General features: G+C 55.1%; 4 protein-coding genes across 4 annotated transcripts; 3 read left to right on the top strand and 1 right to left on the bottom strand.

The window, feature by feature from the left end:
- The first annotated feature begins 544 nt into the window (after positions 1-544).
- Positions 545-1,522, top strand: LOC137445998 (olfactory receptor 5AR1-like). The gene has a single exon (XM_068148235.1). The coding sequence runs from the start codon at positions 581-583 to the stop codon at positions 1,520-1,522; it is 942 nt and encodes a 313-aa protein (XP_068004336.1). The 5' UTR covers positions 545-580.
- Positions 1,523-6,908: 5,386 nt separating this feature from the next.
- On the bottom strand, positions 6,909-8,448 carry LOC137445991 (olfactory receptor 5AP2-like). Its single transcript, XM_068148222.1, has one exon. The coding sequence runs from the start codon at positions 8,446-8,448 to the stop codon at positions 7,438-7,440; it is 1,011 nt and encodes a 336-aa protein (XP_068004323.1). The 3' UTR covers positions 6,909-7,437.
- A 4,634-nt stretch (positions 8,449-13,082) lies between these two features.
- LOC137445999 (olfactory receptor 5J3-like) lies at positions 13,083-14,057 on the top strand. The gene has a single exon (XM_068148236.1). It carries the CDS (start codon positions 13,119-13,121, stop codon positions 14,055-14,057), a length of 939 nt encoding a protein of 312 aa, XP_068004337.1. The 5' UTR covers positions 13,083-13,118.
- A 6,373-nt stretch (positions 14,058-20,430) lies between these two features.
- Positions 20,431-21,423, top strand: LOC137446173 (olfactory receptor 5AU1-like). Its single transcript, XM_068148561.1, has one exon. It carries the CDS (start codon positions 20,431-20,433, stop codon positions 21,421-21,423), a length of 993 nt encoding a protein of 330 aa, XP_068004662.1.
- Positions 21,424-22,959: the final 1,536 nt, after the last annotated feature.

Here is a 22,959-nt window from a genome sequence, read left to right as displayed (position 1 = left end):
GTGTCAGGCAGGAGGTTGCCTCTGAAGCTGAGGAGAAAGTTGTTTGTTGTGAGGGTGCTGGAGGCCTGGAGCAGGCTGCCCAGAGAGGTTGTGGAGTGTCCTTGTGTGGAGAGCTTGCAACCCCCCCTGGGCATTGTGCTGCTGGGCAGGGTGCTGTGGGTGCCCTGCTGGGGCAGGGGGCTGGGTGACGTCCAGAGCTCTCTTCCAACCTCCACCACCCTGGGATTCATTCCATGGCTGTTCTAAAAGAAGGTTGGCCATTGGGATGTGCTGCCCAGGGAGGTGGTGGAGTCACCATCCCTGGAGGTGTTCAAAAAGGGATTGGATGTGGCCCTTGGAGCCATGGTTGAGTTAGCCATGAGGTGTTGGGTGACAGGTTGGACTTGGTGACCTCTGAGTTCTTTTCCAACCTTATTGATTCTATGATTCTGTGATCTACACCAGCTCCTGCCTCTGAGCTTTGTTCTCCTCCTCGAAACCCAAAGGATCCGGACCGTGTGTGCCAGGTGGGAAGGCAGCAATCTGCTGACTCTCTCTTTTCTCTGCCTCTCTGCTCTCCCACAGCAGCTCTGCTTTGCTGATGGCCATGAGGAATCACACCCCCAACACTGAGTTTGTCTTGGTGGGCTTCTCAGAGCAGAGGGAGGTCCAAGCTGCCCTTTTTGTGGTCTTCTTGGGGACCTACCTGCTCATGCTGCTGGGCAACCTGGGCACGCTGCTGTTGATCAGCTCGGACGCCCAGCTCCACACCCCCATGTACTTCTTCCTCAGCAGCTTGTCCTTCCTAGACATCTGCTACTCCTCCACCATCACCCCCAGGATGCTCTCAGATCTCCTAGCAGCCAGGAAGGTCATTTCCTACCCGCAGTGCCTCACCCAGCTCTACTTCTACGCCGTCTTCAGCACCGCCGAGTGCTACCTCCTGGCTGCCATGGCCTACGACCGCTACGTGGCCATCTGCAGCCCCCTGCTCTATGCCACCTCCATGTCCAGCAGAGTCTGTGTGCTGCTGGTGGCTGGCTCCTACCTCGCTGGCATCCTCAATGCCTCTCTCCACACCTTCTTCGCGCTGCGGCTCTCCTTCTGCGGTTCCAACGTCATCAACCACTTCTACTGCGAGGGGCCCCCGCTCCAGGCCATCTCCTGCACCGACCCCACCCTCAGCAGGATGCTGATGTTTGTGGTGGTCGGCTCCAACCTGTTCCTCACCAGCCTGACCATCCTGGTCTCCTATGCCTACATCCTGGCGGCCATCCTGAGGACGCCCTCGGCCGCGGGGAGGCGCAGAGCCTTCTCCACCTGCTCCTCCCACCTGAGCGTGGTGACCCTCTTCTACGGATCCCTTGCCTTCATGTACTCAGGAGCCAGCTCCAGGCACTCCCAGGAGCTGGGCAAAATGGCCTCAGTGTTTTACACCCTGCTGACCCCCACCCTGAACCCTATAGTCTACAGCCTGAGGAACAAGGAGGTGAAGGCGGCGCTGGGGAGAGCGCTGGGGAGGAAGCACTCCGCTCAGAAATAGCTTTGCTGCGGTGTGTCAGGAGGAACTGAGAGGTCTGCTCAGATACCTTTGTGCTTCTCCATGTGGGGATTGCTCTGCTATTAAAGAGGCAGTGGCCTTCTCTGAACTGCTGGGACAGCCTCTGCCTCGGTCCTTCATGTTGGGTTGTTAAGTGGTGTCTCAGGGAGGTGTTTGCAGCTCAGCTTTGTGTTTGCAGCTCTGGTTTGTGTTGCTCTGGTTTGTGTTGGCTGCTCTGGTTTGTGTTGCTCTGGTTTGAGTTTGCTGCTCTGGTTTGTATTTGCAGCTCTGGTTTATGTTTGCAGCTCTGGTTTGTGTTGCTCTGGTTTGTGTTGGCTGCTCTGTTTTGTGTTTGCTGCTCTGGTTTGTGTTGCTCTGGTTTGTGTTGCTCTGGTTTGAGTTTGCTGCTCTGGTTTGTGTTTGGTGCTCTGCTTTGTGTTGCTCTGGTTTGAGTTTGCTGCTCTGGTTTGTATTTGCAGCTCTGGTTTGTGTTTACAGCTCTGCTTTTTGTTGGCTGCTGTGGTTTGTGTTTGCTGCTCCAGTTTGTGTTGCTCTGCTTTGTGTTTGCTGCTCTGCTTTGTGTTTGCAGCTCTGCTTTGTGTTGCTCTGGTTTGTGTTGGCTGCTGTGGTTTGTGTTTGCAGCTCAGCTTTGTGTTTGGTGCTCTGCTTTGTGTTGCTCTGGTTTGTGTTTGCAGCTCTGGTTTGTGTTGCTCTGGTTTGTGTTTGCAGCTCTGGTTTGTGTTTGCAGCTCAGCTTTGTGTTTGGTGCTCTGCTTTGTGTTGCTCTGGTTTGTGTTGGCTGCTCTGGTTTGTGTTTGTAGCTCTGCCTTGTGTTGCTCTGGTTTATGTTTGCAGCTCTGCTTTGTGTTGGCTGCTCTAGTTTGTGTTGCTCTGGTTTGTTGTTCTAGTTTGTGTTGGCTGCTCTGCTTTGTGTTTGTTGCACTGCTTTGTGTTTGTTGCTCTAGTTTGTGTTGGCTGCTCTGGTTTGTGTTTGTAGCTCTGCTTTGTGTTGCTCTGCTTTGTGTTTGCAGCTCTGCTTTGTGTTTGCAGCCTGATTTGGTTTCAATGTCAGGAACTGAAGCCCTTCTTGACCCTTTGAGACTGTGCCAGCGTGGTTGACTTGAGCAACCACAATAAATCACACCTATGAGTGTCAGTGGTGCCCAAAGCTCTCTCCCCATGTCATAGAAGCGTGGGATCAGAGGATGGTTCAGGCTGGAAAAGATCTTTAAGATCACAGAAACATTCACTCAGGGTGGAAAAGACCCTCAGGGTCACCAAGTCCAACCCATAAACCTACTCTGCAAGGCTCACCCCTAAACCACAGCCCCAAGCACCACATCCAAACCACCTTTAAACACATCCAGGGCAGGGTTGGCAACTCAGCCACCTCCCTGGGCAGCACATTCCAATGCCTGAGATCATGGAGTCCAACCCTTAACCCAGCACTACCATGGCCCTCAGCACCACATCTCCAGGGCTTTGAAAGTCCTCTCTAGGGATGGAGACTCCACCACTGCCCTGGGCAGCCTGAGCCAGGCCTTGGCAAGGCTTTTGTTGAGGACATTTCTGCTTGCCTCCAACCTAAACCTCCCCTAGGGCAATGTGAGGCAGTTTCCTCTTGTCCTGTCTCTTGCTCCTCGGGTGAAGAGCCCAACCTCACCTGGCTGCAGCCTCCTTGCAGGGAGCTGCAGAGAGCCAGAAGCTCTCCCCTCAGCCTCCTCTGCTCCAGGCTCAACACCCCCAGCTCCCTCAGCTGCTCCTCCCCAGCCCTCTTCTCCAGACCCTTCCCCAGCTTGGTTGCCCTTCTCTGGCCCTACTCCAGCTCCTCAATGTCCTTCTGGGAGTGAGAGGCACAAAACTCACACCAGGATTCCAGCTGTAGCCTCAGCAGTGCCCAGTCCAGGGGGCAATCCCTGCCCTGCTCCTGCTGGCCACACTCTTGCTGCTCCAGGCCAGGCTGCTGGTGGCCTCCTTGGCCAGCTGGGCACCCCCTGGCTCATCTCCAGCTGCTGTCACCAGCACCCCCAGGTCCCTTCCCACCAAACAGTTTCCAGCTCCAGCCTGAAGCCTTCCTGGGGTGGTTGTGAGCCAGGTGCAGGACCCAGCACTTGGCCTTGGTGAACCTCCTCCCATTGACCTCACCATGGATCCAGCCAGTTCAGAGCCCTCTGTGGAGCTTCCAAGCCTCCAGCAGATCAATACTGCCACCCAGCTTGGTATCATCTGCAAGGTCACTGAGGGTGCCTTGAGTCCCTCATCCTGACCATTGGTGAAGCCATGAAAGAGAAGTGGCCCCAGCCCTGAGCTGTGAGGACACTGCTTGTGGCCTGGGTCACAAGGGCTGCTTGATATTTGGTGCATCACTTATGGGGTAGAAACACTTTGAAGTGATCCCAAACAGACCCCAGGGTGGCATGGAAGAAGCTGCCACCTCTACCACCTTCCCACCCAGCACAGCACCACCCCTCCCCAGCAAGGATCTCAGGCTGCAGGTGGGGATTTGACCTTAGGGTGGAAGGGCAGGGAGATCAGAGAAACCTTGAGGAGCACTGACCTCCAGCCACCCAGTGCCCACACAACTGTCCTTCACACAGCCCCATGCCACCATGCTGACCCTCCAGCTCCTCAGCTTTGGGGCCAGGCCTGGGTCTGAGGAGCAAAGCAGCTGCAGATGTGCTTAACTTTGTCCTTAACAAGGAAGAAAGTTTCTTCCTTCTTAGCTCCTGGTAATTATCCTCTCATGGCTTGTTAAGAAGAATGAAGCTAAGTTGACTACAAGCCCTCTGAGAAGCTCTCTTGGTGATTAGGAAACTTCCTTGGCAAACCCCAGGTGGAGTTGCTAAGATGATGAACTTCTGGAAGGGTGATTGCTCTCCAAAGACCACTTCTTGCTCTGAGCAGGGGAGCAGCAGCACTCTGTGATGGAAACAGCTGCCACCACCTCTGTGAGGAGAACCTGGAGGGCCTACTGGAGAGCTTCCATGCCCAACCATGGCCATACCTTCCCAGGAAAGAAAGAGACATCTTTCCTGATGTGTGCAGACAGCCTGGCTCCCTTGCTGCTCGCTGCTGGGGCTGGTGGTTTGTCCCTTCCTGCTTTGGGCCCCACTTGAGCAGGGGAAGCTGACTGCATTTCTCCTCACCTTTGGACCTTCTCAGGGACACCTCCCACATGCCATTTCTTACCAGGGGGTGGTCTGGATTGTGCCTTTTGCAATACTTCTGCTGCATGCTGGAGAACATCCTGCACACCTGAGCAGCTCTCATAAGCGTGGGGCTGGAGAATAGGGATGGGAAGGGATTCATTCACCTGGCTCTCAACATAGGATCATAGGATTGTCAGGATGGAAGGGACCTCCAGGCTCAGCCAGGTGAAGCCATGGGCAGGGACACCTCACACCACAGCAGGTTGCTCACAGCCACCTCCAGCCTGGCTGCAAACACCTCCAGGCAGGAGGCTTCCACCACCTCCCTGGGCAGCCTGTGCCAGGCTCTCACCACCCTCATGGGGAACAACTTCTTCCTCACATCCAGTCTCAATCTCCCCATTCCTAATTTTGCTCCATCTCCCCCAGTCCTATCCCTCCCTGACACCCTCAAAAGTCCCTCCCCAGCTTTTCTGGAGCCCCCTGCAGATCCTGGAAGGCCACAATTAGGTGTCCTCAGGGCCTTCTCTTCTCCAGACTGCACAACCCCAACTCCCTCAGTCTGTCCTCACAGCAGAGCAGCTCCAGCCCTCTGCTCATCCTCATGGCCCTTCTCTGAACACCTTCCAGCACCTCCAGATCCTTCCTGGCACAGAGGCTCCAGAGCTGGCCCCAGAGCTCCAGGGGAGGTCTCAGCAGAGCAGAGGGGCAGAATCCCCTCCCTGGCCCTGCTGGCCACACTTCCCTTGCTGCAGCCCAGGCTCTGCTTGGCTCTCTGGGCTGCAAGTGCTCACTGCTGGCTCCTGCTGAGCTTCTCCTCCCCCAGCACCCCAAAGTCCTTCTCTTCAGGGCTGCTCTCAAGCCAGTCCCTGCCCAGCCTATATTGCTGCTTGAACATCAGCATTGTCTCATTATGGGGGTGGTCATCCAGGTCCTCTGTGAAGGATGTGGGACTAGGAGGATGTGACAGCACATCCTGGAACAGCTGGTTGGGCTGGATGTGGTGCAACAGGGGCAGGTCTGAACATCAGTGCTGGTACCATGGGCTTGCTGTCTGTGGGAGCACATTTCAGAGTCCCAGAATCAGCACCAATAAGGTTGGAAAAGACCTCAAAGAGCATCAAGTCCAACCTGCCACCCAACACCTCCTGACTAACTAACCCATGGTGTTTCAGTTGAGGTGTTTGGAGGATCTGAACATCCACTGGGGGCCACCCCCCTCCCCCCCTCCAGGTGCCCTCCTCAAGCCCATTTTCAGTCTGTTGGGGTTGGTTTTTTTGGTGTCCAAACTGAACTCAGGCAGTGCAGCCTCCCTCCAAGCTGTGACCAAAACCACAGAGGTAGGAGACCTCCTGGAAGGAGGTGGTGGTGAGGTGGGGCTTGGTCTCTTCTCCCAGGACACCAGTGATAGGAAATGGCCTCAAGGTGCCACAGAGGAGAACTTTGGATGGAAATCAGTGCACATTTCTCCACTGGAAGAGGAACCAGGCATTGGCCCAGGGAGGGGGTGAGGGCACCAGCCCTGGAGGGGTTCAACACGTGGCCATGGAGCCTGGGGGCATGGTTTAATGGCCATGGTGGTGTGAGGTCAGTGCTTGGACTTGATGCTCTTAGGGATCTTTTCCAGCCTTAGAGCCTGTGTTTCCATCACCTTCTGACTTAAGCTCTTGAGACTGTACTCTTGAATAAAAGCAGAGAAAAACTGGAACACAACTTTATTGGTCAGACATGGAGAGGGGGAGCTCAGCTCCCATGCAATCACTCAACCTTCCCCCTAGCTAAAGAGATGAATCCATTTCAAACCAGCTAATCCCTTCTTCCAGCATCACCATCACCACTATTACTAATCCTAATCATCCCACCAATCCCAACATGGTAGGGAAGCTCTGGAGCTCAGCCAGCCCCAGCCCCCTGCCCCAGCAGGGCACCCACAGCACCCTGCCCAGCAGCACAGTGCCCAGGGGGGGTTGCAAGCTCTCCACACAAGGACACTCCACAACCTCTCTGGGCAGCCTGCTCCAGGCCTCCAGCACCCTCACCCCAAACAACTTTCTCCTCAGCTTCAGAGGCAACCTCCTGCCTGCCACCAGAGGACACAGCCTCAAGCTGTGCCAGGAGAGGTTTAGGCTGGATTTTAGGATGAAGTTCTTCCCAGCAAGAGAGATTGGCCATTGGGATGTGCTGCCCAGGGAGGTGGTGGAGTCCCCATCCCTGGAGGTGTTTAAGAAGAGACTGGATGGGCTGCTTGGTGCCATGGTTGAGTTGATTAGATGGTGTTGGGTGATAGGTTGGACTGGGTGATCTTGAAGGTGTCTTCCAACCTGGTTAATTCTATTCTATTCTATTCTATTCTATTCTATTCTATTCTATTCTATTCTATTCTATTCTATTCTATTCTATTCTATTCTATTCTATTCTATTCTATTCCATTCCATTCCATTCCATTCCATTCCATTCCATTCCATTCCATTCCATTCTCTGCCCCTTGGCCTGGCCCTGGCCACCACTCAGCAGAGTCTGGCCCCAGCCTCTTGCCCCCCACAGCTCCTTTAGCTCTTGCTGAGCATTGCTCAGCTGCCCTCTGGGGCTGCTCTTCTGCAGGCTGCACAGCCCCAGGGCTCTCAGCCTTTGCTCCTCACAGAGCTACTCCAGGCCCCTCAGTACCTTCAAAGCCTCCCCTGGACTCTCTCCAGCAGTTCCCAGTCTCTTTTGAACTGGAGAGCCCAGTGTGTGGAACCTCTGTGGAAGAACCTCCGTAGATTTGAGAGGTTTAGGGGAAAATCTGGGGGCTTGGATGCCTTTCCCACCTCAGATGGTCTGTTCCCTTTGGAGCTGCCCCAACCCTTGCATGTTGGCAGTGGTTTAAGACCCTGCTGCTGCACTTCACCAGGGCACCCTGCACTTCCTTGTTCCTCAGGCTGTAGATGAAGGGGTTGAGCATGGGTGTGATCACAGTGTAGAAGATGGAGACCACCTTGTCCCTCCTTCCGTGGCTGGACACAGGCTGTAGGTACATGAAGAATATTGTCCCATAGTATAGAGAAACAGCTCCCAGGTGGGAGAGGCAGGTCTTGAAGGCTCTGGAGCTGCTCTGTGCTGAGCTCATCCTCAGGACTGTGCAGAGGATACAGATGTAGGAGACCAGAATGGTCGTGCCTGTGGCCACCCCGTTGAGAGCGACGAGGAGGGAGATGACCTTCTCCCTGCCGCGGGTGGCAGAGCAGGAGAGCTTCAGCACCGGGCTGGCGTCACAGAAGAAGTGATCAATCTGCTGGGGTCCACAAAAGGAGCCCCCAAAGGTGCAGCTGGTGTAGATGGTGGCACTGAGGAAGGCCAGGAGGTAGGATGATGCTACCAGCTGCCAGCAGACCCGGCCGGAGAAGGCGGGGAGGTAAAGCAAGGGCTTGCAGACAGCAACGTACCTGTCGTAGGCCATCACAGCCAGGAGGTGACACTCTGCAGTGGCAAAGAGGGAGAAGCCATGGAACTGGGTGACACAGGCTGCAAAGGAAATGGTCTTCTTCCCTGACCAGAGGGCTGTTAGCATCTTGGGGGAGATGACCGTGGAGTTGCAGACGTCGCTGAAGGACAAATGGGTGAGGAAGAAGTACATGGGGGTGTGGAGGCTGGGCACCAGCCAAACCAAGACCATCAGCCCAATGTTCCCCAGCAAAGTGACCACATAAATCAAGAGGAACAGCCCAAAGAGGAGGCTCTGCCCACGTGGACTGTCGGTGATTCCCAGGAGGAGGAACCCGCCCTGGCTGTCGTTTCCGGCCATGCCCGGGGGGGACCTGCTGAGGGCAAGGGGAAGAGAATGGTCACAAGGGCTGAAAAATGGAGCTGCACTTGCTCAGAACACAGAATCAGCCAGGTTGGAAAAGACCTCAGAGGTCATCAAGTCCAACCTATCACCCAGCACCATCTAATCAACTCAACCATGGCACCGAGTGCCTCATCCAGGCTCTTCCTAAACACTCTGGGCAGCCTGATCTAGTGTGGGGTGTCCCTGCCCATGGCAGGGGGGTTGGAACTAGATGATCCTTGTGGTCCCTTCCAACCCTGAATGAAACTATGAAACTAACTATGAAACCTCCAGGGATGGGGACTCCACCACCTCCCTGGGCAGCACATTCCCATGGCCAATCTCTCTTGCTGGGAAGAACTTCCTCCTCACCTCCAGCCTGAACCTCCCCTGGCACAGCTTGAGACTGTGTCCTCTTGTTCTGGTGCTGCTTGCCTGGCAGAAGAGACCAACCTCTGCCTGTCTACAACCTCCCTTTAGGCAGTTGTAGAGAGCAAGAAGCTCTCCCCTCAGCCCCTGCAGGCTCACTGCCTGCAGTCCATCAGCAGCTCAGCTGCCACATTTTGGGGATGTTCTGCAAGGTTCTCCCAGCCCAGCCTGGGAGTCCTTTGGCTTTCAGTTGAGGCACTGAAACCACAGAGCACCCAGCATGAACGACCTGCAGCTATTTCCCTGTGGCTTCTAATGATGAGGCCAGCCTTCAGATCACACTTTCCAAGCTATTGGGGATGGATCAATGGACCCCCTTGCTTATTTATGGATTATCTATGTAGGTAACCCCCAGGATTTCTCCCTTCAGAAGCTCCAGCAGCTCCATCCTACACCCAATGGACAGTGGCTCAAGATGCTCACCTGAAAACTGAGCTCATTTGGTGATTCCAAAGGGCAGGTCAAAATGTTGTCTCTCTTTATCACACCATAAAGGAAAAGAGAGAGAAAACCTCCTCCTTCCTGGCACAAATCATCTTGCTTTAGCCCCCTCAGTAGAAGAGCAGCTCCCAGCAGACATTTCTCCCCATCCTCACAAAGGAAAAGCTGCTGGGGGAAGGTTGGTTGCCAGCAGAGTGGAGGAAAAGAGGAGAGGAGGACATGGAGAAGAAAACCTACATGGAGGTGAAGTTCTGCTTTGGATGTTGTGGCTCCTCCTGTGGCTCTGTTGAAGCTGGGTGGTGGGAAGCAAGGATTTAGCCTTGGATGCTGTGGCTCTGTTGAAGTTGGGTGGTGGGAAGCAAGGATTTAGCCTTGGATGCTGTGGCTGTGTTGAAGCTGGGTGGTGGGAAGCAAGGATTTAGCCTTGGATGCTGTGGCTGTGTTGAAGCTGGGTGGTGGGAAGCAAGGATTTAGCCTTGGATGCTGTGGCTGTGTTGAAGCTGGGTGGTGGGAAGCAAAGATTTAGCCTTGGATGTTGTGGTTCTATTGAAGCTGGGTGGTGGGAAGCAAGGATTTAGCCTTGGATGCTGTGGCCCTGTTGAAGCTGGGTGGTGGGAAGCAAGGATTCAGCCTTGGATGCTGTGGTTCCTCCTGTGGCTGTGTTGAAGCTGGGTGGTGGGAAGCAAGGATTTAGCCTTGGATGTTGTTCTGTTCAAGCTGGGTGGTGGGAAGCAAGGATTTAGCTCTGGATGTTGTGGCTGTGTTGAAGCTGGGTGGTGGGAAGCAAGGATTTAGCCTTGGATGCTGTGGCTGTGTTGAAGCTGGGTGGTGGGAAGCAAGGATTTAGCCTTGGATGCTGTGGCTGTGTTGAAGCTGGGTGGTGGGAAGCAAAGATTTAGCCTTGGATGTTGTGGCTCTGTTGAAGCTGGGTGGTGGGAAGCAAGGATTCAGCCTTGGATGCTGTGGCTCTGTTGAAGCTGGGTGGTGGGAAGCAAGGATTTAGCCTTGGATGTTGTGGCTGTGTTGAAGCTGGGTGGTGGGAAGCAAGGATTTAGCCTTGGATGCTGTGGTTCTGTTGAAGCTGGGTGGTGGGAAGCAAGGATTCAGCCTTGGATGTTGTGGTTCTGGTGAAGCTGGGTGGTGGGAAGCAAGGATTTAGCCTTGGATGCTGTGGCTGTGTTGAAGCTGGGTGGTGGGAAGCAAGGATTTAGCCTTGGATGCTGTGGTTCTGTTGAAGCTGGGTGGTGGGAAGCAAGGATTCAGCCTTGGATGTTGTGGTTCTGTTGAAGCTGGGTGGTGGGAAGCAAGGATTTAGCCTTGGATGTTGTGGTTCTATTGAAGCTGGGTGGTGGGAAGCAAGGATTTAGCCTTGGATGCTGTGGCTCTGTTGAAGCTGGGTGGTGGGAAGCAAGGACTTAGCCTTGGATGCTGTGGTTCCTCCTGTGGCTCTGTTGAAGCTGGGTGGTGGGAAGCAAGGACTTAGCCTTGGCAGAAAGAAGAATATCTCAGCTTCCACCCCAGCCTCTGTTAAGCACCTGAAGAGCTGAGAGCTGTGCTCCAGCTGTCTGAGCTGGTGGGTGATGGGGTTGCCACTATGGCTCCTGGTGTTCTCCTGGGAGGAAAGTCCTCAGAGAATGTTTTACCAGAGTGGAAAAAACCCAACCTCAACCCAACCAACCAAAAAAACCCACCCCAAAAACCAAGGGAAAGAGGAAAAATAGAGAGAAAGAGTGAGCATCCTGCTGCTCCAACCTCATCACTGAGTGCTTCTGGGACACTGCCTCACTTTCAGCTCTCTCCTGCTCCAACACCCACACCTATGAGGTGTGAGAGGCTGAGAGACCTGAGGGCTTTTTAGTCTGGAGAAGACTGAGAGGGGATTTAATAAGTGTTTAGCAATAGCTGAGGGCTGGGGGCCAGGAGGGAGGGGACAGACTCTGCTCAGCTGCACCCTGGGATAGGCCAAGGGGCAATGGATGGAAACTCCAGCACAGGAGGTTCCACCTCAACATAAGGAGGAATTTCCTCACTGTGAGAGTCACAGAGCACTGGGGCAGGCTGCCCAGAGAGGTTGTGGAGTCTCCTCTGGAGCCTTCCAAGCCCCATCTGGCTGCAGTCCTGCAGAGATGTGGTTTAAGGGATGGTCTGGCAATCATCTTCTGAGAGGTGGGTCCTGCACAGCCTTCCCTTTCTTGAGCCATCCTTAGCCTGAGAGCCTTTTGGGCTCCTCCATGGCCTGGAGGCTTGGGTCACCAATAACATGATACAAGCCTTGGTGGCCTTCAAGGACAGAAAAGGTCCAAATGAGGAGGAATCATTCTCCACAAGCTCCTCTGAAAGCCAAGGGGTAGGTGAGAAGGTGCATCCAAAGGATGGGGTCTTAAACAGCTTAGGCTGTGCTTGTTAGCTCTGACTGGGGGCCTGGAGCAGAGGACCTTCATGTCCAGCCACCTGCTCCAGGCAGAGGAGCCTGTGAGGAATGATTCATCCTCATTTGGACCCTTTGTGTCCCTGGAGGCTTCCAAGTGCTGTGACAATAATTAGCTCAGGGTTTCACCTCCTCCCTTGGCAGTCCTGGCCAAGCCTTTATTAGCACCATCATGACTCTCATGAAGGACCCAAGGAAGATTCACTTCTCTTGGAGACCTAAAGGGCAGCCAAAGCCATGACAAACCTTTGCTCCTGGAGGAGAGGTGCCTGCTGTCCACACAGACCTGCAGAGAGACCCTGTGAAAGCCAAATGCTGCTGCAAGTGAAGAGCTTCATCTGAGGAGGACATGCAGGAGGCTCTCAAAGGCTCAGGAGAAGCCTGCTGATCGATCTGGAAGCTGGGAGGGTGGCTTCAAGGCTTTGTCACCTTGACTGACTGTGCAGACCCCTTCAGCTTGTGGTGTCACCCCAACTGGAAGAGCCCTGGCAGCTGGCTGGAGGAGGTGACCCCATCCATAGGTAGGTGTCACCGTTCCAGGGGGGCTCAGCTGGGACCCCCTTCCTCTGGGGAAAGCCAAGGTGGGAGTCTGCCATACAGATGGACATGCCTGAAGGTTTGCTCACAGTCAGAGACCTTCTGCAAGGACTTGCTGCAGGTGGGGAAGGTGTTGGAGAAGGCTGGAATGGTCTCCCTTTGGAAGACACTTCCTCTTTCCCTGAGCTGTAGAGGAGGAGAAGCTCAAAGAGGTGGCTCCAGGACAAGTCCATCCTGCTTGAGACTCCCTTTGCCCCTGGGCTGCAGAGGAGGAGAAGCTCAAAGAGATGGCTCCAGGACAAGTCCATCCTGCTTGAGACTCCCTTTGCCCCTGGGCTGCAGAGGAGGAGAAGCTCAAAGAGATGGCTACAGGACAAGTCCATCCTGCTTGAGACTGCCTTTGCCCCTGGACTGCAGAGGAGAAGCTCAAAGAGGTGGCTCCAGGACAAGTCCATCCTGCTTGAGACTGCCTTTGCCCCTGGACTGCAGAGGAGAAGCTCAAAGAGGTGGCTCCAGGACAAGTCCATCCTGCTTGAGACTGCTTTTGCCCCTGGGCTGCAGAGGAGGAGAAGCTCAAAGAGGTGGCTCCAGGACAAGTCCATCCTGCTTGAGACTGCCTTTGCCCCTGGGCTGCAGAGGAGGAGAAGCTCAAAGAGGTGGCTCCAGGACAAGTCCATCCCACTCCAGCTCCCAAGAAATGAACGGTCCAGCCCCCCTGGCTGTGGGTTTTCCAGCTCCCCCATTCCACCCCCAGTAACCAAAGGCTGCCCTACATTTCCAGGCACCTTCCTGGGCAGACACCAAGCCCTGGATGGCAGAGCAGAACCTCACCTCTGCGTCAGAGTTCATTCTCCAGGGCTTGAGCGACCAAGTGGAGATGGAGGTGGTCCTCTTCGTGCTCTTGCTGCTCATCTACACCACCACCCTCCTGGGCAACGCCGGGATCGTCGCCGTGGTCCGCGCCGACCCGCGGCTCCACACCTCCATGTACTTCTTCCTCGGCAGCCTCTCCGTGATCGACATCTGCTTCTCCTCCGTGGTCGCCCCCAGGGCTTTGGTGAACTTTCTGTCGGGGAGCAGGACCGTTTCCTTCCTCGGCTGCATGAGCCAAGCCGCCTTCTACATCGTCTTTGTGACCACGGAGTGTCTCCTGCTGGCCGTCATGGCTTACGACCGCTACGTGGCCATCTGCAGCCCCCTGCTCTACCCCTCCGTGATGACCCAGAGGCTGTGCCTGCGGCTGCTGGTGGCATGCTACGTGGGGGGCGTCCTGAACTCCCTCATCCAGACGACCTTCATCGTCAGGCTGCCCTTCTGCAGCTCCAACGTCGTCAACCACTTCTTCTGCGATGTTCCTCCCCTCCTGGCTCTGTCCTGCTCCAGCACCTACCTCAACGAGCTGATCCTCTTCTGCCTGGCTGGGGTCATCGAGCTGGGCACCCTCTGCACCATCCTGGGCTCCTACCTCTTCATCCTCCTCGCCATCCTGAGGATCCCCTCGGCTGAGGGCAGGCAAAAAGCCTTCTCCACCTGCGTGTCCCACCTGACGGTGGTGACCTTGCTGTACGGCACCACGCTCTTCATGTACCTCCGGCCCAGCTCCCGGCACTCCCCCAGCACCGACAAGGTGGTCTCCATCTTCTACACAGTGGTCATCCCCATGCTGAACCCTTTCATCTACAGCCTGAGGAACCAGGAGCTGAAGGCTGCTCTGAGGAGAGCAGCCTGGAAAATCACAGCCAGGCTCTGAAGCCTCCTGGACGGAACCCGGCGCAGGATTTGGCCCCGGAGGCTGCGGAGCCTCCGCCCTGCTCGAAGGTCGCCTGGAGAAGGCCAGGAGCAATCTGCTGTGGCTCTGCAGCCAGGCTTGCTTGGAGGAGGCTGCAGAAGAATTTGTGATCAGAAGGGACAAGGTGCTTGAGGACATGGGGCTAGTGCTCATGGGGGAGTTGGGCAGCAGGTTTGGACTCAATAATCTTGGAGGTTTTTCGCCAGCCTCAGTGATTCTCTGACATCTGCCCCTGTGCTCAGCACTGCTCAGGCCACACCTTGAGTCCTGTGTCCAGTTCTGGGCTCCTCAGTTTAAGAAGGACATTGAGAGACTTGAAGGTGTGCAGAGAAGGGCAAGGAGGCTGGGGAGGGGTCTGGAGCACAGCCCTGGGAGGAGAGGCTGAGGGAGCTGGGGTTGCTTAGCCTGCAGAAGAGGAGGCTCAGGGGAGACCTTCTTGCTCTCTCCAACTCCCTGAAGGGAGGTTGTAGCCAGGAGAGGGTTGGTCTCTTCTCCCAGGCAAGCAGCCCCAGAACAAGAGGACACAGTCTCAAGCTGTGCCAGGGGAGGTTCAGGCTGGAGGTTAGGAAGAAGTTCTTCCCAGACAGAGAGATTGGCCATGGGAATGTGCTGCCCAGGGAGGTGGTGGAGTCCCCATCCCTGGAGGTGTTTAGGAAGAGCCTGGATGAGGCACTTGGTGCCATGGTTGGGTTGATTAGATGGTGTTGGGTGATAGGTTGGACTGGGTGATTTCAAAGGTCTCTTCCAGTCTGGTCTGATCTGGTCTATTCTATTCTATTCTATTCTATTCTATTCTATTCTATTCTATTCTATTCTATTCTATTCTATTCTATTCTATTCTATTCTATTCTATTCTATTCTATTCTATTCTATTCTATTCTATTCCATTCCATTCCATTCCATTCCATTCCATTCCATTCTATCCCATCCCATTCCATTCCATTCCATTCTATCCCATCCCATTCCATTCCATTCCATTCCACCCTACCCTACCCTACCCTACCCTACCCTACCCTACCCTACCCTACCCTACCCTACCCTACCCTATTCTAGTGGTCCTGGAGGAGTTAGGCAGAAGGTTTGGACTCAATAACCTTGGAGTCTTTCTCCAGCCGTCGTGATTCTGTGACACCTTTGAGGTCTCTGGTCCTGTGGTTGGTGAAGTTCTACACCTCAGTCCAGAGGGGTGTGTCTGTGGGTCTGACACTGTGAGATCCACTGCCCATTGTCTGATCTGTTTCTGTGTGATAAAGGTGTTGCCAACTCCTTTCTGGTCTCATCAGACCTCCATAATGCCTGCAGGAGCAGCAACCTCCTCATGAAACCTCCTTAAGGTCTTCTGCTGGACCAACTCTTTCCACAGAGGGAGAGAGCTTCAGGAATGAAGAGCCAACAAATAATGGTCAATAAATTGTTTCTCAAGATGTTTGGGTTTGGTTTCCTCAGCCAGGAGGCTCCAAATCCTGTGCTAATGTCAGACACAGCATTCCAGCATGGTGGGGCTTGGAAGGGAGCTCTGGAGCTCAGCCAGCCCCAGCCCCCTGCCCCAGCAGGGCACCCACAGCACCCTGCCCAGCAGCACAGTGCCCAGGGGGGGTTGCAAGCTCTCCACACAAGGACACTCCACAACCTCTCTGGGCAGCCTGCTCCAGGCCTCCAGCACCCTCACCCCAAACAACTTTCTCCTCAGCTTCAGAGGCAACCTCCTGCCTGCCCCTTTGTGCCCTCTGCCCCTTGGCCTGGCCCTGGGCACCACTCAGCAGAGTCTGGCCCCAGCCTCTTGCCCCCCACAGCTCCTTTAGCTCTTGCTGAGCATTGCTCAGCTGCCCTCTGGGGCTGCTCTTCTGCAGGTTCCACAGCCCCAGGGCTCTCAGCCTTTGCTCCTCACAGAGCTGCTCCAGGCCCCTCAGCATCTCCAGAGCTTCCCCTGGACTCTCTCCAGCAGTTCCCAGGCTCTCTGGAGCTGGGGGAGCCCAGCACTGTTGGTGTTTTAACAATGCTCACAGCAGTCTGACTTCTCAAGAGCCACCCCAGGTTCACCCAGCTCTGTGCAAGGAAGGAGAAGTTCCACCCAGCCTGTAGCATGGTTTAGTTAGTCAGGAGGTGTTGGCTGACAGGTTGGACTTGATGATCTCTAAGGCCTTTTCCAACCTCATTGATTCTATGATCTTGGCTGGTGAGGGTCTTGCCCCTGGCTCTGGGGTGGGTGCAAGAATGGTGGTGGTGGAGCAGGAGCTGTTCAGTCAGATGATGTGATGCTAACTGCACTACTTTTACCTGGAGGCCCCTTGAGTCTGCCCTCCTCACCCACTCAATCTCTGCTTTGGTGCCTCATTTGCAGCCCATTTCTTCCTCCTCACTGCTGCTTTGCTGGAACAAGGAAGGAAAGGAGGGGAAAAAAAAACCCAAAGCAATAAAGCAGAGCTGGCAAATGCGTTGACTTATCAATCAGCTCTGACCAGGAAGCCTTCAGGAGGAGGAGCAGGCTGGAAAGGGAGAATCACTGCTCAGGAACCACAGAGACAAATGTCAGAAGGAGCAGACAGGGAAAGACTTCATCCCCTCCTTGTGGATATGCAGGGGTTGGGGAGGAGCTCAGGCTGGCTTAGAAATCTCAGTCACACTTCTCACCAGATGGAATCAGTGAGAAAGGGACACTGAGAAGTGAACACCCATCCCTCCTTGCTGTCCCTCCTTACTGTCCCTCCTTACTGTTCCTAGAATCACAGAGTTGTAAGAGCTGGAAGGGACCTACCTGAAGGGAGGTTGTAGCCAGATGGGGGTTGGTCTCTTCTCCCAGGCACTCAGCTCCAGAACAAGAGGACACAACCTCAAGCTGTGCCAGGGGAGGTTTGGGCTGGGGGTGAGGAGAAAGCTCTTCCCAGAAGGAGAGGTTGGCCATTGGGAATGTGGTGCAGTCCCCATCCCTGGAGGTGTTCAGAAAAGGATTGGATGTGGCCCTTGGAGCCATGGTTTAGTTAGTCATGAGGTGTTGGGTGACAGGTTGGACTTGATGACCTTTGAGGTCTTTTCCAACCCTATTGATGCTCTGATTCAAGGTCCCTCGAGTTTTGCATGTAGCAGTGGTTTTGCACCCCCACAGAGTGGTTTGTAGTGCTGCCTGTGGGTCTGTGAGATGTTCCATGCCAAGCCTAATGTTAGAGGGCAAAGCAGACATTTAGAGGATGGTCCCTGGGCTCCACCCAAAGGAGAGGCACATTGAGGGTGGAACAGAGCCTGAAGTCTGCCCCCATCCTCTTATTCCCCCTGCCCTTTAGCTACTGATGAGGATCTCCTCTCAGCCTGCTCTTAGCATCACAGAATTGTTTGGGTTGGAAAAGTTCTGCAAGGTCATCCAGCCCCACCATGGCCACTAAACCCTGTCCCCAAGTGCCATGGCCACACATCTCTGTGGTCACCTCCAGGCACAGTGACTCCAGCACTGTGTTCCTGGGCAGCCAGTTCCAGAGCCTGACCACTCTTGCAGCAAAGAAGTTGTTCCTCCTATCCAACCCATACCTCCCCTGGTGCAATTTCAGGCCATTTCCTCACATTCCATCAGCTGATACTAGAGAGAAGAGACCAACTTCCCCCCTCCCCACCACCTCCCTCCAGCCTCCTTTCAGGGAGCTGTAGAGGCAATGAGGTCTTCCCTTAGCCTCCTCTTCTCCAGGCTCAACATGGACTGGGTTGAGGAGGCATCTCCTGTGAAGGCTCTTCCTAGGAAGGATGGAAACCCAAGATCTAAAGGGATGAAGGTTTAGGTTTTAATGCAGCTGGGGGGAGGGCTGGGAGGGCACTGTGCATGAACCAAGTGAATAAAACCTCAGGCCTGTCTTTGGAACCAGGCTGCTGGGTTAAACTGCAGCCTTAGATTGAACCTTCTCACTTCAGACAACCCCACGCTCTGGTCCTTCCATTTCTCACCCTCCCTCTCCCAGTTCCTGCCTTTGCAGCAAAACTCCTCTCAGGAGTCCTTTAATTGAGGCCCAGGGTGGTTTGTTAAGAGCAAAGCCAAGGGTGGCATCAGTGGAGCTTGCAGCTGGAGATTTGCACTTGGAAGCATTGGGAGGGGGGGAAAGGGGAAAAGAATTGAAACCAAACAGGCAACAGCACTGAACCAATCCCCCAAATGAAGAGTAATAAAAACACATCCCCCCCCCCCAAAATAAAGAGTAGGATAGGATAGGATAGGATAGGATAGGATAGGATAGGATAGGATAGGATAGGATAGGATAGGATAAACCAGGTTGGAAGAGACCTTCAAGAACTCTTTATTATCTCATGCAGCAAGGAGTTCTTGCCAGAAATTGAAGCTCTTCCCTGTTCTGGAGAGATCTTTGTGGTTGATGTGAGAACATGATGACACCAGGACAATGCAAATCACCATGGTTCCCTCCCCACCCCCCCAAAGGAAACTCCAAGCTCCTCAATCTCTTGAGCAGTTCATCCCTGTCAGGCCAGAGCTGTCTCCAGCCACCACAACAAGCTCCTCTGGGAGGGGATTTGGTGATGCTCAGCTGGGATGAGGCTCAGGTGGGTCCTGGAGGGAGGTTTTCCACTGAAGCTGAGCTGTGCTGGGGTTCACAGCAACATCTACCTTGGTTTGAAGCTAAAAGGAAGAGATTCAGACCGGAGAGAGGGAAGAAATTGTTGCCCCTGAGGGTGGTGAGAGCCTGTGCCAGGTTGCCCAGAGAGATGCCCCAGCCCTGGCACCACTGCAGGTCAGGTTGGTTGGGGCTCTGAGCAACCTGCTCTAGCTGAGTGTGCAGGGGGTTTGAACCAGATGAGCTGGCAAGGTCCCTTCCCACCCAAACCAGTCTGGGATGCCGCGATCTCAGATCACAAACCCCACAGAACCCGTTCAGCTGGAAAAGGTCTTCAGGATCATCAAGTCCAGCCATCAGCTGACTCTCCACAAAGCTGCTGACTGTGTGCAGTCAGGAGGAGCGAGGCTGAGGCTCAGCTCATTGTGAAATGCAGGTCAATTCTCCAATGTCCACATCCAGCCAGGTGGATGCTTGCCTGCAGGGGAGGACTCAGCCCAGGCAGCTCGATTTTCATTACATCCAGCATCGCTGCCAGCACCTCGTTGACACCTCAGATGTTGTTTTGCCTCTGGAGGTGGAGAACAAAAACCCTCAGCTCTAAATCCCCTTTAATAACACCGGGAGAGCAGACAGGCTGCTGATGGGATGGCTGAAATGAGACATCTGGAGCTGGAGGATGAGCCTCACCCCTCCAAAGAGGGTCGTGGAGCAGCAGTGGCTCTGCAGTGGGGGATCTGTGACTCTGTCAAGCCATGATTAATGTCACCCAGGAAAAGAACAAAATCAATGGCTGCTCTGGCTCTCTGGAGGGGAGCATGATTTCAGGAGCTGCTGCCTTCTCCATGCTGAGCAGAGGGAACCAAACCTCAGCTGATCTCTCAGCTCCACCAGCACGGCGATATCGAAGCGAGGTGAGGCAGATCCTGGCTCTTACTGCCCTGCATGAGGGAAAGCTGTGTGCAAGGAAATCACCTTTCTCCAATGCTTTCACCCAGAGAAGGTCTCCCTGGGGCACAGGGAAGAGAGATTTGCTCCTCACACTGGGCTGGGAGCACTTCAAAGATGAGGAATTCTTCCATCTCCCCAACGTTTGCCTGTGACAGTCAGGGGCTTGGGTGGGGAAAGGGCTTGAGAGGAGCTATGAGGAAGCCCTGAAGTTTGTCTGGGCATGGTTTGGGATTGTTCTGCTTCCTTGCCTGGAGATAGGCACCTAAGGGTGCTGCTGCTGGTTGTATCCCTTTAGTTAGGGCTGAATGAGGAGATTGGCCTTGGGAAACTGAGGTCTTCCAAAGAGAAGAGAATAGAACAGAGTAGAACAGAGTAGAACAGAGTAGAATAGAACAGAGTAGGATAGAACAGAGTAGAGTAGAGTAGAGTAGAGTAGAGTAGAGTAGAGTAGAGTAGAGTAGAATAGAATAGAATAGAATAGAATAGAATAGAATAGAGTAGAATAGAATAGAGCAGAGCAGAGCAGAGCAGGTTGGAAAAGACCTGGAAGTTAGCTTCCATTGACTTCAGGTGGTGCTGGGTGACTAAACAGGGGCATCCTTGACAGATTTGGGTCTATTTAAGCATTTCCATGTGAAAGAATCATAGAATGGCTTGAGCTGGAAGGCACTTTGGAGGTCACCTAGTTCCAAGCCCTTTGCCCAGGGCAGGGACATCTCCCACTAGCCCAGCCTGCTCGAAGCCTCACCCAGCCTGGCCCTGAACACTTCCACGACTTCTCTGGGCAACCCATTCCAAGAAAGACCTAAAGCAGGTGAGCTGCTTCTGTCTTCAGCATGGCTGATGGTAATGGCACCTCTGATTTTGTCCTCCTGGGCTTCCCAGCCCGGGAGGACCTGCAGGGGGCATGCTTTGTCCTGTTCCTTGCCATCTACGTGGTGACTCTGGCAGGAAATCTGGGGGTGCTCCTCCTGATCCGAATCGACCCCTGCCTGCACACCCCCATGTACTTCTTCCTGAGCCACTTGTCTCTGCTGGACCTCTGCTACTCCTCCACCATCATCCCTCGGGCCCTGCTGAACTTCCTGGTGGGGCAGAAGGTGGTTTCCTTCGCCGGCTGTGCCGCTCAGCTCTTCTTCTTCGCCGCCTGTGCCACCAGCGAGTGCTACCTGCTGGCCGCCATGGCTTACGATCGCTACGTGGCCGTTTGCAACCCTCTGGCTTACTCCCTGATCATGTCCCAGAAGCTTTGTGGTGGGCTCCTGCTTGGTGCCTACTCAGCTGGTGTGATCAGCTCCACCATCCACACTCTTTCCATAGCTCGCCTCCCCTTCTGCCGGGCCAGGAGGATCGATCACTTCTTCTGCGACGGGCCGCCGCTGCTAGCCCTCTCCTGCTCTGACACTCGTCTCACTGAGGTGACCATTGCTGCTGTGGTGGGCTTCAACGTGCTGAGCACCACAGCCTTCATCTTGGCCTCCTACTCCTCCATCCTCTCCGCTGTCCTGAGGATGCGCTCCGCGCCCGGGCGGCGCAAAGCCTTCTCCACCTGTGCTGCTCACTTGCTCTCCGTCGCTCTGTACTACGGCAGCTCCCTCGTCACCTACCTGCACCTCAGCCCCAGCCACTCCTTGGAGCAGGATAAGGTGGTCTCCCTGCTGTACTCTGTTGCAATCCCCATGCTGAACCCCTTCATCTACAGCCTGAGAAACAGGGACATGAAGAACTCCCTGAGGAAGGCAAAAGGCAGAGTCCTCTCCTCCGTGCCCACCCCTGGTTCCTGGTCAGCTGAAAGGAGAAGGCTACCCTGGTGTGGGGAGGAGGGTTAGGTACTGCACCTTCAGGGAGGAGGGTTAGATATTGCATCTTGAAGGGTGGCTAAACATCACAGCTTGAAGAAGGAGGGTTGGGATGCTGCACCTTGAGGAGGGAGGGTTGGGATGCTGCACCTCGAGGAGGAAGGGTTGGATGCTGCACCTCGAGGAGGGAAGGGTGGGGATGCTGCACCTCGAGGAGGGAAGGGTGGGGATGCTGCACCTCGAGGAGGGAGGGTTGGGATGCTGCACCTCGAGGAGGGAAGGGTGGGGATGCTGCACCTCGAGGAGGGAGGGTTGGATGCTGCACCTCGAGGAGGGAGGGTTGGGATGCTGCACCTCGAGGAGGGAGGGTTGGGATGCTGCACCTCGAGGAGGGAGGGTTGGGATGCTGCACCTCGAGGAAGGAGGGTTGGGATGCTGCACCTCGAGGAGGGAGTGTTGGATGCTGCACCTCGAGGAGGGAGGGTTGGGATGCTGCACCTCGAGGAGGGAGTGTTGGATGCTGCACCTCGAGGAGGGAGGGTTGGGATGCTGCACCTCGAGGAGGGAGGGTTGGGATGCTGCACCTCGAGGAGGGAGGGTTGGGATGCTGCACCTCGAGGAGGGAGGGTTGGGATGCTGCACCTCGAGGAGGGAGGGTTGGGATGCTGCACCTCGAGGAGGGAAGGGTGGGGATGCTGCACCTTGAGGAGGGAAGGTTGGATGCTGCACCTCGAGGAGGGAAGGGTGGGGATGCTGCACCTCGAGGAGGGAAGGGTGGGGATGCTGCACCTCGAGGAGGGAAGGGTGGGGATGCTGCACCTCGAGGAGGGAAGGGTGGGGATGCTGCACCTCGAGGAGGGAAGGGTGGGGATGCTGAACCTCGAGGAGGGAAGGTTGGATGCTGCACCTCGAGGAGGGAGGGTTGGGATGCTGCACCTCGAGGAGGGAGGGTTGGATGCTGCACCTCGAGGAGGGAGGGTTGGGATGCTGCACCTCGAGGAGGGAGGGTTGGGATGCTGCACCTCAAGGAAGGAGGGTTGGGATGCTGCACCTCGAGGAGGGAGGGTTGGATGCTGCTCCTGTAAAAGATGTTTCTCCTTGAACCAAGGCTCCGTGGTGCCCTAGGAGGGATGAGACTTTCTCCAGCTGTTGGTGGCTTCCTCGGCAAGACTGAAACAGAGATGTTGATAGTTGGATAAATAAATCCAGCTGCCCTGGGCTTGTCTTTCACAGAGGATGGTGGGGGGCTGGAAGGGAGCTCTGGAGCTCAGCCAGCCCCAGCCCCCTGCCCCAGCAGGGCACCCACAGCACCCTGCCCAGCAGCACAGTGCCCAGGGGGGGTTGCAAGCTCTCCACACAAGGACACTCCACAACCTCTCTGGGCAGCCTGCTCCAGGCCTCCAGCACCCTCACAACAAACAACTTTCTCCTCAGCTTCAGAGGCAACCTCCTGCCTGACACTTGGTGCCCTCTGCCCCTTGGCCTGGCCCTGGGCACCACTCAGCAGAGTCTGGCCCCAGCCTCTTGCCCCCCACAGCTCCTTTAGCTCTTGCTGAGCATTGCTCA

Source organism: Melanerpes formicivorus, unplaced genomic scaffold (assembly GCF_026170545.1).
Source record: "Melanerpes formicivorus ecotype bairdi unplaced genomic scaffold, bMelFor1.0.p_v2 SCAF_16, whole genome shotgun sequence".
Taxonomy (NCBI): domain Eukaryota; kingdom Metazoa; phylum Chordata; class Aves; order Piciformes; family Picidae; genus Melanerpes; species Melanerpes formicivorus.
The sequence above is the reverse complement of the archived record's forward strand: the minus strand, read 5'-3'. Positions and strand labels throughout refer to the sequence as shown.